At 66.1% G+C, this 18,622-nt stretch overlaps 1 protein-coding gene and 1 long non-coding RNA gene across 5 annotated transcripts in view; one reads left to right on the forward strand and one right to left on the reverse strand.

Moving 5' to 3' along the window:
• MORN1 (MORN repeat containing 1) overlaps nt 1–6,399 on the forward strand; it is a 52,189-nt gene extending 45,790 nt beyond the window's left edge. For 2 of the 4 annotated variants that reach the window (XM_072975574.1, XM_072975575.1), the window contains exons 13-14: nt 4,187–4,233; nt 6,198–6,399. In XM_072975574.1, coding sequence (XP_072831675.1) covers nt 4,187–4,233; nt 6,198–6,227 — 77 coding nt within the window. In that variant the 3' untranslated portion in view covers nt 6,228–6,399. Of the gene's footprint in view, nt 1–4,186; nt 4,234–6,197 lie in introns of those variants that run through there. The other 2 variants (XM_072975573.1, XM_072975576.1) reach the window with 2 other exon arrangements.
• A 1,669-nt stretch (nt 6,400–8,068) lies between these two features.
• On the reverse strand, nt 8,069–14,689 carry LOC116278400 (uncharacterized). The gene is made up of 5 exons (XR_012079782.1): nt 14,329–14,689; nt 12,404–12,523; nt 9,913–10,123; nt 8,847–9,596; nt 8,069–8,268 (listed from the first exon to the last, which is right to left on the reverse strand). It is a non-coding gene; the product is annotated as an uncharacterized lncRNA (long non-coding RNA).
• Nucleotides 14,690–18,622: the final 3,933 nt, after the last annotated feature.

Raw genomic sequence — 18,622 nt, forward strand, 5'->3', positions numbered from 1 at the left:
TGGGGCTGGCGGCCCACTGCTGCCCGCGGGACCAGGGCCGAGCTGCCTGGGGGAGGCGCGGGCCAGGCCGTGCCTGCGGCTGTCACTCCAGGGCTCAGGGGCCTGGAGCTCCCAGTCCTCGGGGGCCCTAAGGAGGAGACGGCAGGTTCCAGTCGGCCGCACATCAGGGCCTGCCATGATTCTCCAGCCGGACGACTGTGTTAATTTTGGAACTTCCTTGTGGGCTCCCAGGGCTCCTCCCCACATGAGCAGCAGGTCAGGGGGGCCTGGGTCGGCTTCTTTGCAGGCCACAGACCCTCAGGGTGACAGCTTTCCCCAGTTCGGGTCTTAACAGGTACTTGACTCCGCAGCTACCCCGCTCCCACTAGTACTGGTGGCCACGCAGGATGCCCATGTGGCTGGCGGAGATGGCCACACCCCCGCCCCAGGCCACCTGGGGGCTCTCCCCTGCCCAGGCCTTGGGAAGGGGTCCCCACCCTCTCACACCCAGATCAGATCTCAGGAGAGCCACACCCCGGGCTGTACCCATGTCCACCTCAGAGACTAGAAAACTGATGGCCACGAGGGTCAGGACCAGGGCCGACCGAGCTGGGAGCCCACGTCTCCAGGGCCCTGCCCCCTGGGTCTGTGGGTAGACAGGCCCGGGTCGCATGGTCTGCTGGACACACTAGTCTCACTAGGGAAGCAGTCACTCCAGAGCAGGAACCCCTTTCTCTCACCGCCCACGATGCCCCTGGCCACAGGGTCCCACGCCTGCTCCCCCAGTGCCTGCCTCTGCTCAGATGTCCCAGCAAGTGTCCTGTCCAAATGTGGCCCTTTTCTAAGCTCTGCCCACTTGGTCTCCAGACCCAGGCCACGTGGAACAGCACTGAGAAGCCACATGCCAAACAGCTTGGCTGCGGCCGCCTCGCCCCGCTCAGGCTGCAGTGGGCACTGCCTTGGCGACGGTTCTGCTGGGGGTCACATTTGCTTGTGGCAACTTCAGCGAAGTCCCCAGGGCGGACTCGGGGGCTTTGTGACGTTCCAGGGCAGTCCTGTGACACACCAGCTCTGGCTGGATGCTCTCAGGGCCTCCGGAGAGGAAAGGTGTGGCCACGGGGTCACAGGGCACACTGGGGCCACTTGTGCTGAAGGGACAGCTGGTGGACCGTTGGGTTACCAGCAGGGTTACCACGTGGACCCTCGCAGGAGGCCCTGCTGGACCACGTGTCCCGATGGGGCAGGCAGGGGGCCCAGGCCTCATGGGGGCCCCGCTACAGGCCCCATTTCACAGGGACACATGGTCAGGTCAAGATGCCACTGGGGTCCCTGGAAGGACAGCCCCATGCAGCAGGCGCAGAGCGAGGAGGCAGGAGCCCGAGGAGCCCCACCCTCGGGGCAGGTCACGGAGGGGGAGGTGGTGCTCTGCGCACGAGGCCTCGGCTTGGTCTAACAAACGCCTCTGCTTCCGGCCAAGATGGAGAGCAAAGGCCCCACCTGCCTCCATAGGAAACAAGTCAAAAGCTGGACCAGCGCCTCAAGAGTCTGCACGTCCGATGTCGTGTGGCGGGGAGCCTCCGACCACCCCAGCTCACCGCCTCCAGAGCTTCCAACTGCAGCGCCAGCAGAGGACCCAGGCGGGTTCAGGGGTCCCCGGAGGGCAGACACGGAGCTGGGAGTCCCAGGAAGCCCAGGCAGCAAGAGTTTGCAGGACGGAGCACCAGAGAGGAGAGAGCCACAGAGTCTGCAGAGCAGGGATCAGCGCGTGGTGTGAGGAGCGTGCTGGAGGCCGGGAGAGAACCACTGAGAGGCCAGGGGAGTCTGGTCCCGAGCGCACACAGGCCTGTGACAGTGCCCGCTCCGACAGCCAGACTCACTGGCGTTGGCAGGGTGCTCACGAGGGTCCCACCTGACAGTGGGGTATAATTAACCCTGCCTGAAACCCCACCGACAAACCTTAAAGGCAAGACCCAAAAGGATCAAACTGTGTTTAAGTAACGTAACGGGACCGAGGCCCTTGATGAGAGCACGGAAGCCCCAGCACAGGAAGGGAACGTCCACGGCGTCCGGCGTCCCAGCAGGCGCGCAGACGAGGCAGGCGGGCAGCACGCACAACCAGGGGAGGAATCAGCCCACGAGGCTGGCCCGGACGGCACAAAGGAGGGGTCCGCAGACAAGGGCACGGGGCCCAGGGATGCGGACGGGATGAAAACCCCAAGTCAAACGCCCAGAGATGAAACCGCGCGGGGCAGAGGTGACAGCCGAGGAGGGCGCGTGGACTTGAGGACACGGCCATCCGCAGCGAAACCCAGAGAGAAACACAAGACTGGACTCAGAAAGCAGAACTTGCTCATTAAACCGTGAGACTTCAAGAGGCCAAATACACACAGAATCGGAGGCTCCCCGGTGGTGGGGCGAGGAGGAGCGGAAAAAGTATTTGAAGATGTAACGGCCAAATGTTTAAAAATTTGATGAAAGTGATAAACCCACAGATCCCAGACACTCACGGGCCTCAGGCACCAGAAACACAAGATGAGGACACGGACCACAGGTGAAGGGAAGGCCTGGCCCCTCCCCAGCCCGGGTCGCGAGTCTCCTCAGCGCCCTTTCTCGCGGACCTAGAGTCAGAGTGGATTCGTTGGCGTCCCAGCTCTGCTCCCTCCTGACTCCTGGGGGCTCAGCCCAGCGCTGTGTGCGCAGCTGGTGCCCAGTCGAAGTCTCTGCGGCCCGACAGAACCTCCCCGCACACCCCTGCCCGGTGCCACAGCTGCGCGCTCAGCGGCGGGTCTCCAGGCCACCGGGCCTTGACCCCTCTGGTCTGCGCGAGCCACCAAGTCACTCCGCACCGCCTCCAGCTCCTTGCTGGCTCTGCCTCTGCTTTCTCGAAGCCCTGGGGGTTCTGTAAAAACTCTCAGAACTCTTGGAACCCCATTTATTTCTCTTAAAGCTGGCGGCCTGACAGGTCCTGGTTATTCTTAGAGCTGAATTATTTATCTGCCTTGCCTCCTTCCCCACACTTCAGAATCTTTAACGTGGCTCCTGGGTCCCAGCCAAGGCCCATTTTCCCCCACTCGAAATGAAGTAATTTAAAAATCTTTTGTCCTTAATTTTTTTATCACCCAAACCACGCCTGTGGTATTTCAGCCTGGCAAGGGGTCAGTACCTGACAGGTCACCGAGCCGGTGCCAGGAGCCCCAGCGCTCACCGTGGCCCTGGTGACCAGAAACCACTAGCCACGAAGGGCATGGTGGGGGCTCCTAGCTTCCCCCAAGTCCCTCTGCAGGAGAATTCAGGGCAAAGCCCAGCCTGGTACACCTGGGACCCCCGTGCCTCTAGCAGCCCCAGGATTCAGGTTGGCCGTCCACACGGTGCCAGCTCCCTTGTCCCCCAGGGGTGTGGAGGAGGCCAAGGGCCTGGCTCAGGAGCAGAAACCGGGGATGCGGGCCCGGGCTCAGCTAGGGGCACAGGGCCGCATGGGGCCACCCGCACTTCCCTCCAAGGCAGAGCCCAGGCGGGTGACCTGGCCAGGACACAGCCAGGTCCACCCAGACAGATGACCCTCCCTGTGGGTAGCAGGGTGGGCCCATCACTCGCTGCAGAGTAGAGGCCTGCGTGGCCCAGATGGAAGCACGGAGCTGGGGCCTGGGGGCCACGCAGCTGCGGCCAGAAGTGAGTCTCCATCCCCAGGACGGGCAGGCCTGCCCCCAGCTTGGCCCACTTCCAGCTTTGCGGCTGCATTTTCTTTCCTGCCTCGCAAGGGCACACAGCACCCCCGCCCCACCCCACGGAGCCCCGGCTGCCCCCGTCCCTTCTTGCTCTTTCGTTCAAGCAGACTCCGCGCACCCCGTCTGCTGTTTCCCAAGCGGTCCGTCTGCTCCACGTTGTGAGCCCTCCAGGCAGGGCCGAGCCCCACTTCTCGAAGCGACATCTAAGTTCTGAGGCTGTGGGACGGGAGTCGTCTGTCTGTCCATGAGCACGTTTGGGTGTAGATGGTGAAGTTCAGGGGGCAGGCCCGGTGGGGACCCTTCCCTCCAGGTGCAGGTGGAGCAGCCAGGGGGCTTGTACGCACTGCCCGTCAAAGGAGAGGCGGGCCCAGCGGGGCAGGGCGGACGTGTGCGGGCCCACCTGAGGCCTCTGCTGTCCTCAGGGCCCCTGGATGCGTGGGACCCCGGGCAGGGCATTCAGGGGCCTTCTCTTCTCCCCACAGGCCTGACAGGGCGGCCATGGCAGAGCCAGCGGCAGCGGCCTTCCCAGGTAAGAGGGCAGTGGGTGGACATGGCCGGGAGGTGTCTCCAGCTGTGGCTCCACGATCCGAATGGATCGTTTATGTTGAGCTCAGAGGACAGGCTGCCTGCTGCCATCCTCTGAGCACGGCCCTAAATGCAACAGCTGTCTTGATGAGGGCAGCCGGGAACTGGGAGGGCAGCCCTCAGGGCCTCGGGCGGGCTCCCCGGGTGCCCCGAGGCCGCACGAAAACTGCCCTGGCAGGTGGAGGGTGTGCAACAGGCCCAGGGCCTCACCAAAGCGTGGCCTCTCAAAGGACTGCGGGTGCCGGGCAGGGGGCCGCCGTGTCCCCTCGGCCAGGGTGTGTGTTCCTGGCTGTTTGTCTCTGGGGTCCTGACTGGAAGGCTGGCAGGCCAGTGTTGGGGCGGAGGGGGCCCAGGCTCCAGGCAGTGCCCCACCTCCTGCTCTGGGCTGGCACTGGCTGTTCCAACAGCAGCCACACTCACCTGCGGACCGGCCAGGAGGGCCAGCACCAGGGTCACCCCATCAGAACCCTGGGACCCCAGCGTGGTGGGGGGCGACACCCCCGCCCCCTCCCGGGCTCTGGCTAGGAGAGGCCAGCAGGCGATCGGCTGGATTTCCAGGCTGTAAGGGGCGAAGCCAGGTGAATGGCCGAGTCTCTGAAACGTGGGCCAGGCCACACCAGGCTTGGCAGGGACACTGGGCCCCAGGCCCACAACAGGCCCACGTGGCGGCTGGGGCCAGGCCCTGGTGGTTTCTGAGGCTGCAAGATGGCCCCCAGCCAGGCCCTTTCCCATCTGCTGGGAGAAGGGCCCCGGGACCAAGGTCAGATGAGGCTGGGGCTCGGCTCTGCGGCCGCTGCCCGCTCAGAGCTCGCCGGCTCTGCAGCGGCGCCCTTGGCCGTGGGCTGGGGTGCTGTGTGTTCCTGGGAACACCTAGAAACCGGCTGCTTGGAAACACTGCGGTGTTGCCATGCGTGGTTTTCCTCCAGGCCGGCCAGGGAGGCCCGGTGCCCCGGCTGTGGAATGTGGGCCCCCTCCCAGGCCCCCCGGCCCCCCAGAACCGTGGTTTCTTCCGAAGGAACTGACTCAGGGCTGAGCAAATTCCTGCCAGCCCCAGAGGCCCTTTCCCGTCCTGCCCCAGGAACGCAGGGCGTCCGCAGCCCCCGGGCTGGCCGGAGTCGGAGGGCAGCCGGCAACGAGGGAAGCGGCCCGCCCCTGTCTTCAGCCCCGGGTGCTGGAATGTTCTCTGACGGTGGGAGCCGACTCCCGCGCCCTGTTTCAGCTGCGGCCGCGTTCCTGGTGGGAGCCCAGGCCAGCCCGGCGAGCTTTTTCCAAGCTCCGGTGCCAGCCCAGCGGGCCCGGGGCGGGGAGGGGCGGTTTCCAGGGCAACCCCGCTTTCTGTTATTCCTTATTTTCTTTTTTATGGTTTCTCCAACTTTGAAACTCTCCAGACAGTTTGCAGACGGCTTTCCTTCTCTCCTGCATCGCCCAGCCCCCACCACCCCAAGAGCCCCTCCCCACAAAATAAACTGGACAACCGTGTCTTCAGAGGCTAATTATGTTTAAAAAGCCTTCTAGAGAAAGTGAATTATTTTTCTCCTAAAAAGATAGGAAAGTAGTTTCAAAAGGACGCCTGCCCTCAGCCACGTAGCCCCACTGGCCAGGGGGGGAGACCTTGAACCCAACCCACCCTGCAGAGCTGAGCTGTGTCCTGGGGTGGGAGGCGGCTTCATTCACCCCAAAGTCATTTATCCACCTCCGTTGTACAGCCAGCCACCCAGCAAGACAGCAACCAGGTCCCAGGGTCCCAGAGGAGAAGGGCCGGAGCCCCAGCGGGGCCCTGAGGCAGGAGCCCCAGATCAGGAAGTGGGGCTCGGGGTGCCGCTGACGAGGGGCAGAGAGGCTCCGGGGGGGCAGGAGCCCGGCAGGCGGGGGCAGCTGGGGAGTGAGTTGAGTACCCATCTCTTGCAGGGGAGTACGTCGTCATGGTTCAGGATGTGACCGACCCTCCGTTCCTGGGCCGCACGCTGCCCACCGCCTTCAAACACCTCCGGGTCTCAGCGAAGGGCACAGGCCAGCGGCCCCATGTCCCTGGAGAAGACCTCAAAGCCCCAAGCTAGGGGGCCGCCCGATGTACCTACCGCCACCAGCTTTAATAAAGTGCTCAACACTGGCTTCCGAGTCGCATCTGACCCACAGGGCGCGGCCCCTCCCTGCACAGCTGGACACGTGTGCGGGCTCTTCCCGGCACCGCTGCTGGTGGTCGCCAGTGCCCTTCTCAGTGGGCAGGTCTGCGCCATCACGCCCTCCCCAGAGCGAGCCCCCGGCCGAGCGGCACTGGTCCCCTGGCCACAGCCCCGCGGGGAAGCCGCCCCAGCGCTGCCTCCTCCCCACCAGCCCGGCCTTGGAGGGTGGCTCGGGGGCCCGGCTGGCAGGCTGGGGGTGTCAGGACCCTCCCAAATGAGAAGTCAAGAGGCAGGAGGCAGGTGATCAGTTTTCCAGAAACAGGCTGCCGTGTCTGCAGGGACGACTTCGTGGACTTTACAGCTTCCTCTAAAATGCACCCGTGGCACCTGGGGCGTGGGGGTGTAAGAGCAGGGGACACGCCGGCGAGGACTGCGGGCAGCCAGACACACAGCCGCACGGTGGAGCTGGGGGAGGGACCTTCAGGTGCCAGCCCCTCTACGTGCAGCCCCACCACACCCCAGGCACCCCGCATCCCTGCTCTGCCGGCCCCCCGGGCTGCACCGCATGCCAGGCGGGCTGGGCTCACCCCTCCGCCTCGAAGCCCACCACCCCTCCATCACGGAGGAATGAGCACTGGGCGGGCACACCCAGCATGCTCAGCCCCTCGCCGGCTCGGTGGCCTCTGGGCCTGAGGGGACCTCCATTAGGCCCCCAGCCACAAGACGCCGCTGCTGCTTACTGTCCAGAAACCCTACTGGCCCCACATCCTCCGTCCAGCACCCCTTTCCCACACCCCCCCGCCTCCCTGACAAGGACCCCAACCCACTTCAGTGCTCACGGCAGGAGCACCTGCCCCCACTCTGAGGGGCTCCCCCGACGCCCCCGCTGCCCCCTCACCTCCCTGATGCCCAGCCTTGGAGCCTGCACTTGGTCCCTACCTCCCCGAGAGCCCACCTGCCTCCTGGTCCTCGGCACCGACCCCCACGCCTCCCTGGAGACCGCCTCTCCCGTGCTTCAGATCCACACAACCAGCTGCAAGGCCTGGGCTATAGTGGTGACGGGCCAGCTTCCACTGGGGCCCAGGGTACTTCAGACCCATCATGCCCCAGACCAGCTCCTGCAGCTCCGCTGACCATGCACCACGGTCCTCTGGTGCTAAGGCCCAAGTCCCCGGCACCTGCCTTCCCTTCTCTCTTGCCCTGTGGCCCACCGATGACCCCATGAGTCTTCACAGCACATCCCTGGCCCGACCCCGTCCCACAGGCCGTGCACTCACCCTGCCCCCGAGACCCCTTCTCCACACAGAGAGCACGTCAGCTCACGACCCCAGAGTCGCCACCAGGACCTCAGGCCCCACCAGAGCTGGACCCACAGCTCACTGCCCCGCCTCTGACCGCTCCCCTGCTCCCTGCGGTCCTTCAGCCAAGCTGGCGTGCTTGTCTCACGGCCTTTGCACGTGCCCTTCGCTCTGCCTGAACTGCTCGCCTCACAAGGCCTTCCCTGGCTGTGTGCTCCAAAGCCTCACCCCCTGCCCCCACCCCCGGCCGCACTTCCTCCCCGCTCCCTGCTTCACCTGCCCCCGTCTCATGTGTCACGAGCTAGCATGCCATGCCTCTTGCTTGTTTGTCTTGCGGGTAATCTCCCAAACAGCAGGAGCTTTTCTCAGTTTTGTTCACCTGCACAGCCTCAACAGAGTGCTGCATGTAGCCTACGGGAAGCCCTCAACAGGTACCCACCGAACGTATGGGTGAACGTGGAGCACCCAGTCGCTGCAGCGCCCACTCCGTGCCAGGCATGGGGTGAGGCACTGGAGACAAAGAGGCAGAGATGTGCAGGATGCAGGGAAGCCCAGCATCTGGAAAGATGGGCAGAAGGGAAGATGGACGGATGGACAGACAGAGGAGTGTATGCAGGGACGGATGGAGGGTGGTGGGTGCATGGAGGGGTGAAGGGATGGATGGAGGATGGGTGGGTGGAGAGATGGATGGGTGGGTGGAGGAAGGGTGGATGGAGGGTGCGGGGGTGGATGGAGGGGTGAAGGGAAGGATGAGTGAGGTTGGCGGATGGTGGGCAGACCGATGGATGGCAGGATGAATTAAGGGAAGGACGGGCAGACAACAGAGGAGGAGGTGAGTATGCGGATGGGGGAGGGGTGTGCAGGGAGGAGGCGAGCGTGTGGACGGGGGAGGGGGTGTGGGTGGGGGTAGCTATGGATGGACAGAGCAGCAGCTCCTTTGTCTGCAGGAGGCAGGCCTACGTGGAGTTATCTCACTCTTACTTGAAAGGCCAGGGGAGCCTACGTCAAAACCAAAGCAGGGCCAGCGGGCCCTCCCGGCCGCGCCCCCAGGCCCGCCCACCGCTTCACCTTCCTGCTGTTCCCTTAGGGGGTTTCCCACCCGGTTTTTCCTTGGTGTGACTGAACAACCCACCTACCTCGATACAATCCACAGCTGGCAGGTGGAGCACCTGGACGGAGCTGGTCCCCCAGCAGGAAGAGGGGGAGCTGAGCCCTGGTCCCGGGTGATTCTCCACGTCTGCTGGGTCCCGGCTCCCAGACAGGGTGGAGTAGGTGGGCAGTGAGCCATCCAAGGCACCAGGTTTGACAGCAGCGACAGACCACCGTGGGGACGTGAAGGACTTCAGGCCAGCGAGAGGAAGGGGATTCCAGAACCTCCATGATGAGGGACTTGATGTAGCTCTGAGTCAAAGGTGTGGAGTGGCAGTGGGGGCACCTGGAGCAAGCCGCACCTGCCAGCTTCCTTCTGGCTCCACAGGCTCAAGTGACCACAGAGGCTGCCAGCCTGGTTCTGCAGGGCTTCCGCCTCTGAGTGTCTTCGGAAGAGGATGGGCTGCAGGTGTCCCAGCAGTGGGTCCCCAGAAGGAGCCCATTGTTAGGAACCACTGACTCCCGTGTCATGGTGCCTGGGCTCTAGGGGGCTCTGTCCTATCCAAAGTGGATGGATAGACAGGGGGCTAGGAGACAAAGCCCCCCCCCAGAGGGTGTGGCAGGTGAGCTGTGTGAATGTGGGGTAGAGCCCGGGGCAGGGCCCCCAGTGCATGGCCACAGCCAGAGGGCCATGTGCCCTGGAAAACCCCCTCAGACAGCTTTATCCCAGTGTCACTGGCCACTGGGCCTGCGCTCACTCCGCAGCTCTCTCTTCCCTTCGAGATGAAACCACGGTTCTGTCAAAGTAACAGCAATGAATATGACGTTTCAATTTAGGCAGGGAACACTGCAAACTGCAGCTCAGTGGTAGAGCGTGTGCTTAGCACGCACAGGGTCCTGGGTTCAATCCCCAGAGCCTCCATTTAAGTAAGTAAATAAATAAAAACCTAATCAACGCTTCCACCCCCACACCCCCCAGGGCCGAGGTCTGAGCCAGCACCGTGGCCTGCAGTCCCAGAACCCAGGGCGCCGAGCTCAGGGCTGCCACCCTACCCGGACACGGGCCTGGGGGGACTCGGGGTCGGGCTGCCCACCACGGGCGCCTCCACAGACCTGGAGCAAAGCTGGCTTTCCAGTCTCTGCAAACGCCGGACCCGCGAAACCTCCTACTTTCCAAAGTCTGAGAGCGGAGGTTGCGGAAGCCTGGGGAGTGCAGGGGGCAGGGCCACTGCCGGGGTGCAGTGCACTGTCCTCTGCCTACCCCCAGTCCTCACACTGTCCCTCACACTGTGTCCCACCGGCAAATCCGCAAAAAATCTGAATTCTAAAAAAAAAAAAAAAGGATTAGCAGAGGCCACCGATGCTGGTCCAGCCACCAGGTCCTCCTGCAGGAAGAGCTGGAGGGGGGGTCCCCAGGGGCAGTGTCCAGCCGGGCGATGAAGAGTCAGAGCAGCAAGGTGGCCGCGGGCCCAGCCCCCGGGACTGCCCCCAGGCCCCCACAGCTCCCATGTCCCTCCAGCCCGGCTTCTGGGTCCAAGCCAGCACTGGGCTGCCACCCCGTCAGCCCGGACGGCCAGCCCCAGGGAGGTGCGGAGGGCCGGCCCACATCCCTGGTCTGGCCGATCCCTGGGGCAGTGTGGCCGGGTGCGGTGACTGGCCCAGAGGGCCCCTCACTGTCAAGGGGTGGGCCAGAGCCTGGGGTGGGAGCAGCAGGAGGGCCAAGGCTCGGGGGCGGCCCTCACAACTCTCCTCTGGAACTCTGAGCACCTGGAGCCCCGCTGGGTTCACGGGTCCTCCCTGCAGGGAAGGGAGTGACCTCGACCTGGTCACTGCTCCCAGAACTCGGGCAGAGCAGCCACATTGCCACCCTGGGGGCTAGGGGTGGAAAACGCGCCGCAAGTTCTGGGTGCGTGGCCAGCGGCCAGCCAGCAGGCAGCTCCTCCCGGGCAGGGCAAGGCTCCACCAGGCCGCCTCAGTGAGGTGGCTCAGTGGGCGCTGTGCCTGCCTCTAGCCTGAGACCTGGGGGGCCCTCTCCTGAGAAGGAGGCGGGCCTCTCGGAGGCTCCCAGGGAATCAGCACCAGTGCACCAGGGGGCCCCCGAATCCCCCTTCTCCACTCCGGGGTGGGGCAGGCAGACAGGCTGGGGTAGGGGTGCCATGAGGCTGCCACCCATGCACCTCACACCCCAGGAAGATACCCAGTCTCCAGGAGACTCAAGGAGAGGGCTCCCTTCTCCCCTGGGCCTCAGTGCCCCTGTGGTCCCGCCTCCTGCCCTCTGACTTCTGGGAGTGGGGGACATTGGCTCTGGATGGTCTACACGCTTCATGGCTATTTACCGAGTGACAACCAGACTCCTGAGCCCCTGGCGACACACCGTTCCCTGACTGGAGTCCGTGTGCAAGAGACAGATTCAGAGAGACACAGAGAGACGGAGAGACACAGAGAGATGGAGAGACTGGAGAGGCGGGGCACCTGCCCTCCCTGCCCAGCGCACTTCCCAGCAGGGCCCTGGCAAACACAGCCCCTCAGACCACCCAGCAGGGGCCTGGCGGTCAGGGCTGGACGGAGCCGCCTCCCACAGCCCCGCCTGGCACAGGCAGCTCCTCCCAGCCTCCGCTCCTGCTGGCCGGCGGGTCACCCGGGATGCTCCCGGGGGAGGCCTCCCTTCTCTGGAGCCTGGGCAGGCCGCCTGGTCTTGGTGCCAGGCGGGTGGTGAGGCCAGCTGTGCAGAGCAACCCCCGCCACCCTCAGGCAGGGCTTCCTGGAGGGCGCCTGGGTGCCCAGCCCGCCAGCCTGGTTCCTGTGTGGCCTGGCCAGCCCTGCGAGCTCACTGCCTGCCCAGAGCGGCCTTCTCGCCCTGGGAGCCCTCTGTCCTGGAGGAGCTGGCGGGGCCTCCAGGCCTGTTTCAGCAAGACCACCGCCACACACAGGACAGGCAGCTCTCAGAACCGACAGCATACAGCTGCCTGGGGCCTCCCCCTCCCGCCCTGTCCTCTCAGGGCAGGGCCAGCCCATGACCTCTCCGATGGAAAACTGGGTGGCTGTGGGCACAGGGGCCCTTGGGAGGCAGGTGGGGAGTGGGGGCTGTGGGCCCACTATTGCCTCAGTCCCTCAGCAAGCCTGGAGGTGGCCGCTGGGGGAGTGAGCAGGCCAGGCAGTAACCCGCACGGGCCACAGCTGCCCCAGTCCACGATCCTCCTGGCACGAGGCCCCGGGTCTCAAGGCACAAGCGGGCGCCCCACTGCCACAGCCAGGGGCGTTTTCTGATGGAGACTATAAATAGGGCTGTCATCGGCAGGCTAGGCAGGCTGACCGGGCCTGCCAGATGTGCCTGGCTCAGCCTCAGGCCAGCCCTCCCCACCCCTGCACGGCCCTGGAACAGGACCCTCCTCAAACCTCTGGTAACCCCCCGTGGGGGTCGGAGACCTATCGGCCACCCCCGCCCAGACCCCCCCGACAACCAACGGTGGGAGCCAGGACCAGGCGCCCCCACTAATGCTGCTCCAGAGCCCTGTGTGGGGCCCCAGCCCAGGGAGGGGAATAGGGGACGTGCTGCCCACCCCTGGCCCCCCAGGGGCTTCTCGTTCGGCAGGCAAGTCCTTACCGAACTCTCTCTCGAGGACCCGGCGAGGAAAGAGGGCAAAAGTTGGGCAGAAGTGGAGAGGTGCTTTCGAGTAGATGCCACAGTTGGGTTTAGGGGCACTCCTGGGGCACCACACAGGCTCTGAGAAACAAAGGAGATTGGCCACGAGCGGGAAGTGGGGCCTGCTGTGCGCTGAGGGAGAAGAGGGGAGCAGACTCTGCTCAGGCAGTCGGGGTGAGGAGGGGAAGGGGGAGGGCCCAGAGACAAGACCGGGCTGGGCCTGGATGTGGAAACGGGAGGGGGCAGGTAGTGGTGACAGTGCCGAGGACAGGGTGTGTAGACTAAGGGGGTTACTGTCTTGATGACAGTGTGGCTTGGGGCACAGAGGAGGCCAGGTCTAGAGGAGAGAGGAAGGGAGGGGGCAGGCCACCGTGGGGCCTTCTGGGGTCATGTTCAGCAAGGCCCTACCCCACCTCCCAGCCAGGGTCCAGGCTCCTGGGCCACCCTGGGGGCTGAGGGAGGTGGAGCTCAGAGAGGACAGCCACTGGCCTGCCCCCACCTCCAGAGAAGGTGCACACACCAACCCCATCAGTGACTAGGGTCAAGTCTGGGCCTGCTGGCCTGGACAGGAGGCACTGAGGATTGACGAGGCCCAGGGCCTCCAGGGAGCCGGGTGTCAGAGATCCAGAGGCAAGGCCGCTATTCCCACCAGTGGGCACGTGTTTCCCACTGGGGAAGACTGGGGGTCTTAAAGGCTCGGGTTTTCCTCCGGATCTGGTATAAAGGGGAGGCAGCTCCCCCCCCCGCGAAAAAAGGGCACCCCAGCAGGCTGAGCGGGAACCTCGTAGAGAGGGCGGACTCAGATGAGGTCCTTGGAGCGCGCCCCTCCCCGCGCTCGGCCCGGAGCTGCAATTCCCGTCTCCGCCGCCGGGGGTCGCGTCAACACCCCCGCCCCCCACCCCACTACCCAGGCCGCGCGGCGCTCGAACACGTGCCAACGTCAGCGCCCGCCCCGCCCCCCCGCAAGGGAGACGCTCGGAGCGCGCGGGGACCCCCTATCCTAGCCCCGAGCGGGGAGGGGGTGCTCCACCCCAAATTGCCCCCGAGGCCCCTCCCCCCAGGGTATCCCTCTCCCCCCATCCCGCTCCTCCCCCGCACGCTGGGCGGGCGAGGGGAACCATGATCAGGACTGGGCGGGGGGAAGGGGCACTTCCTGCCGCCCGCTCCCCTCTTCTTCCCGAGCGCGCACCGCCCCGCTTCCCCGAGCGGCTCGCGGGGCGGGGAGTGCCCACGCCCGCTCTGCCCCCACCCAAGCCTGAGCCCGAGCCCGCCCCTCGCAGGGGATGGGGTCGATCCCGCGGCTGCGGGGGAACCGCGCGGCCCCACCCGCGCTCCCGGCGCAGGCGTGGAGAGGAGGGGCCCGGGTTGGGGCGGGCCGCCCCGTCGTAACCCCATTATCGACCCCGCCCCACAGCCGGAAGCGCCCCCGGGTTCGCCCCCGTCGGAATTGGGAGGCGGACGGAGCCCAGCGTCCCGCGCCGAGCATGGGGAGGGGAAGTGAAACTGGGCGGCGGGGCCCCGGAGGCCGCGGGCTGCGTCGGGGTTTCTGTAGACGCACAATCGGAAACTGAGGCCGCGGGACGGGGCCGCGGCAGCCACTCTGTCCTTCCGGACCCCGGCCGCCAGCGTTCCCGCCGCCCCGCCCTACTCGGGAAGCTCCTTCGGCCGAGGGGCCTGGGGCGCAGGAACCTCCCCTCGTCTGCCTTCTCCAGCCTCGCTGGCCCTCGCAAGGCAGCTTCACGGGAGGAAGTGGGGGAAGCTGTCCTGCCCCGACTGGGGGCGGGGCCTTCCTGGGGAGGGCCCCGCCCCCCGCCCCCGCCCCTGCGGCCCGGCCCCCAGGCTCCCGGCACCGCCCACGAGGGGCGCACACCCTCCCAGTGACTCACCCCGGCGGTGACACACACTCTGCCTGACTCACTGGGCTCCGGGGCCCACACGGACACCCGGTGCTGGGGTGCACCTCGGGTTCGCGCTCTGTACCCCCAAAGGCGCATTTGCGGGGCATCCGAGACCTGTGTGCCTTGGGAGGGGTCTCCTGCGGTGCTGCTCGGCCTTGGGGGGTGTCCGGCCTCTGACCCGCAGGGCGTGGGCCCCGTACCCGCGATCCTGGACTCCGAGCCAGGAACACGGAGCCGCGTGGAAGACAGGCGGCAAAAGGGCTTACGTTCACCCCAGAAGGGCCTGCGAGGGGCCCCCACACCCGGACGGCTCACCGGCCTCCTCGGGCCTGGGGGGCTACGCGTGGGGACTGCGCACCCTCCCCAGCCCGGCTTCCGGCCAGGCCGGAAGGAGCAGGAATTTGGAATGTTTGGAACCAGTATTAAAATTCTCCGGAGGCTTCCTCGCCCCCGCCCTTCCCCCAGGGATGGGCGGGGCAGAGGGAGGAGACTGGCACGCAGCCGCCCGGAGGGGGTACCCCAAGGCAGGGGACAGGCCCTGGCGTCAGGCCGGAGACGCGATCTCGCGGGTGCGGGTGAAACCTGTGCTGCGGACAGCCCGGGCGCCCTGCAGCGCTGTCTTCTACTCTTAGCACCCGGCCCATCGCCAGCCCCAAGCACGGGTTTGCAGGAAGGTGGGAGTGAGGCCCATGTCCTGACAGGGGTGCCTGCAGGAAGGCCACCGTGCACCGCTGTGGGGGCCACACTGCGGCCGGCGGAGGAGCTCGAGCCGGCCACTGCCTTCCTGCCTGGGGAAGCAGTTGTGGGGGAGAGGCAGATGGCCTCAGGGACAGGGGCCAGTGACACCTGCCCGGGAACGGGCTGCAGCCTCTGGGCCCAACACCCCTCTAGCCCAGACTTTGGCAGGGAGCCTCCTCCGCAAACCACCAGAGCCTTATCTGGGACTATTTTTTCTTAGAAACAGGAAGTTGGGGTGTGAGCCGCACGTTTCCCAGATCAAGGCCCCGCCAAGGGCAGGGCAGGGTTGGGGTTCGGATCCATGGGATCGCGCCACCCTGCCAGGTTCCTGCAGCCTCCAGTGCCCGCGGGAACCCCAGGCGCCAAGCGGAGAGGAGTACACAGATGGAAGGGCGGGGAGAGTAAGAGAATGGACCCTGCGGGCTGCCCAGGCTCTGATGCCCACCCTGTTCCAGCCCTAGCACTGGGGTCACTTCAATCTCGGAGGGCCCTGAGGTGTGGAATGTCGTCCCTTTCTCCCTCCGCCAGTTCCCATCCCTGCAGCCAGGCGTGTTCTTGCACCTTGAGCAGACACCTGCCCCAGAAGAGGTGCCTCCGTCCTGGGCCCTGAGGGTCTGGGACTCGCATCCCGTCCCTGGGGACCCAGCCCCTTCCTCTTCTCCAGCAGAGCCCCTTGGCCCTGCGACCTGCTTGCCTGGTAGGGTTGGGGTGTCTCCGTTCCTGCCCCAGGTCTGATGCCGTCTCATGCTCCCAGGGGCATCTGACCTGGTGGTCCCACTGCCAGCCACCCTGGGCAGGGGCCCTGTGGGGGGCACCATGGGCACAGCCCTGGACATCTGACCCAGGCCTCCAGGCCCCTCTGCCTGGCGGGCTTAGCCGTGCATCAGGCCCAGCCAAGGTCACCAGCTGGCCAGCACAGGGAGGCTTGGCGTTGGAGGGTGTCCTTCCAGGTGGGCTTCCAATGACTGGGGACCCCACAGCAATGGGGTTTGGAGCCCAGGAGGGCCTGTGGGGTGGCCCTGCCTGGAGTCTGTCCAGCCTGGCATCATCTACGGATCAAGGAGGGGTGGGGGGCAGGGATCAGGGATGGGGAGGGGACCGTGAGAGGCAGAGGTAGGGGATGTGGGGGGACCTGGGTCTGTCTCTGGGGCTGCAGGGGCACCAGTAACTGCCTTCCCCTCTCTGCCTGGGCTTTGCTGACTCAGGCATCTCTGGGCGCAGGCTCGGATGGGGGCTCTATAGAAAGGGCAACCTTGGGCTCCCTGCACAAGGAGCCCTGTCCCTGGAAGTTCCTGGAACAGGCCTCCGTGGCAGCAGGAGTGACCTGGGCGAGAGCTAGGGCCGAGCTTCCTGCCTGTGAGGGCTGCCAGGCAGGGCACAGAGCAGGAAGGCCGACCCCAGCCCGGCCGGATGCCTGCCTGGCACAGGATGCACCACAGACCAGCCAGGCCAGGCTGGCTCCACCTGCCGGTCCACCCCCCCGCAGTGGGGCCACCTGCTCTGGGGCTGGGAGCCCCGGCCCCAGCGGCCCCAGCGGCCCCAGCCCCTGGCACAGGCCTGGGCACAGATGGCCCAGCGTGTGAGGCCTGGTGCAGGGCGCACGTCGTCGGTCGTGGGGGCTGGGGCGGGCAGGCGTCCAGGTCCCAGAAGCCTGTCCCCACCCCCCCAGGGACGCCTATCAGTGGGTGGGGCAGACAGGAGGGTGCAGGCCTACTGCCCCCCAGAGCACAGCGGGTTTCTGTGGGGAGGGGCCGGGATCCCCTCCAAGGCCCTGGTTTCACATCCTGCCGACAGCCCCACCCTTTCCTGAGGGCACAGACTGTCCTGGGGGATGGACCAGAGGGGCAGGCCAGCCCTCTTTTCCCAGTGGGATTCCACCTCCCTTCAAGGGGTGGTCACCTAGGTCCCCCAGAGTGCAGCTGGGGCCCCTGGCCAGCCCAGATGGGACCACCAGCTGCCTGGAGGCCTGGCACAGCGTGGGCGGGAGGACCTGGGGGTCTCGTGGACTGCGCTCGTCCGAGTTAGACCTGCTCCTCGAGCCTCCAGCATGCTCTTCTTGGCCAGCAAGGAGTGACCCTGGGGCAGGGCAGGGATGAGGGAGAGGGGCGAGGCGTCAGGGGGCAGCGAGCAGGGCAGGCCAAGGTCCGGGGCCAGGGGGGCCAGGGAGGGGGCCGCTGGCTACAGCTGGATCTGTGCTGCGGGGGTGGGTGGGGTGGAAGCTGGGGCCACGCTGGGGGCTCTGGGGGGAGGATGGGCCGTGCCAGCTGTTACTGTTAAGTGGGGAGGCGGCTTCCTCTTTCCACGGAGGGTGCGCCTGGCATCCGCCTCCCCAGATTAGGGCCCCTGCGGTCAGCCCCCTTGACCACAGGGTGGGGCGCGGGGGCTGAGGGGGCCAGACTGCGGCTCAGGGCCGACAGACAAGAGGAGGGGTGGGGACCCCAAGACAGAGGCAGGCAGGCACAGCTGGGAGCTGAGGGGGCCAGGGTGGGGCCCAGTCTGCTGGTGACAGAGCAGAAGTGAAAGCTAGGGGTGGGGGTCACGGGGTGGGAACAGAAGCTGGGGGCCTATGTAGGATCCCAGGGGTGACCCCTTCCCCCTGCCCTGGGCTCATTTCATCCCCAGGCCTTGGGGGGTTTGGAAACCGGCACCAATAGGGGAGGGGGCCAAGAACTGCCAGTGTGGGCACCTCATTCCGGCCCAGGGCTCTGGGTAGACAAGGCCAGGCTGTCGGACAGCCCCGTGGGTCCCCACAGAGGCCCTGCTGGTGTGGGGGAGGGCAGGCCACCTCCGTCTTCCATAACCTTTGCCCTCACCTGGCCTGGGGCTGCCGGGAATTCCTGGGGAGAGGTTTCTCCCAGCCTGACCTCCCTCCAGGGCGCTTCACTATGGCCTTGGGAAGGGGGTTCTGACACCCATCCTGCCTGCCCTGGACCGGGGTGCTGTCGGCTTACAACCAGAAGTGACCTCAGCAGCGCAGGAGGGTGGCTGAGCCCTGAGGTCCCAGCTCCAAGGGCCTGGCAGGTCAAGCACCCACAATGGCCAGGGGGCAGCACACGCTGCACAGCATGGCCTCCACCAGGGCCGACCACCACAGGGAAGGCCCTCGGGGGTCTCCCAGCCCCCAGATGGCCCCCACCTCCCTCAGGAGCACCTCCCTCCCCACCGTGGGTCCCGGACCCTTCATTTCTCTCGCAGAGGGGACCTCAGATGGCACATGGGCCGTTTCAGTGGTGAGCTAGGGTGGGAGCCAGGAGGGCCGAGGGGTCTGGGCACCGCTGGCAGGAGATGCTCCGGGGAAGGGGGAGGGAAGGCTGTTGCCAGGCAGGGCCTGGAACTAGCCTTCGGCAGCTCTGAGCACGGCAGTGGACTGCGCAGCGGAGGGCACCCATGTGGCTGGGACGATGCCCTGGGGGGCGGCCAGTCTGGACAGGTCTCTAACATCACCCTTGGTCACACTGCCCATCCTGGTGGGCCCGGCGGAGGTGAGGAAGGTGCAAGTGTCTGGCATTGAGAGTGAGCAGGGCCTCGGTGGCCCTCAGCCCAC

This window comes from Vicugna pacos, chromosome 13, assembly GCF_048564905.1.
Source record: "Vicugna pacos chromosome 13, VicPac4, whole genome shotgun sequence".
NCBI classification, from domain to species: Eukaryota; Metazoa; Chordata; class Mammalia; order Artiodactyla; family Camelidae; genus Vicugna; species Vicugna pacos.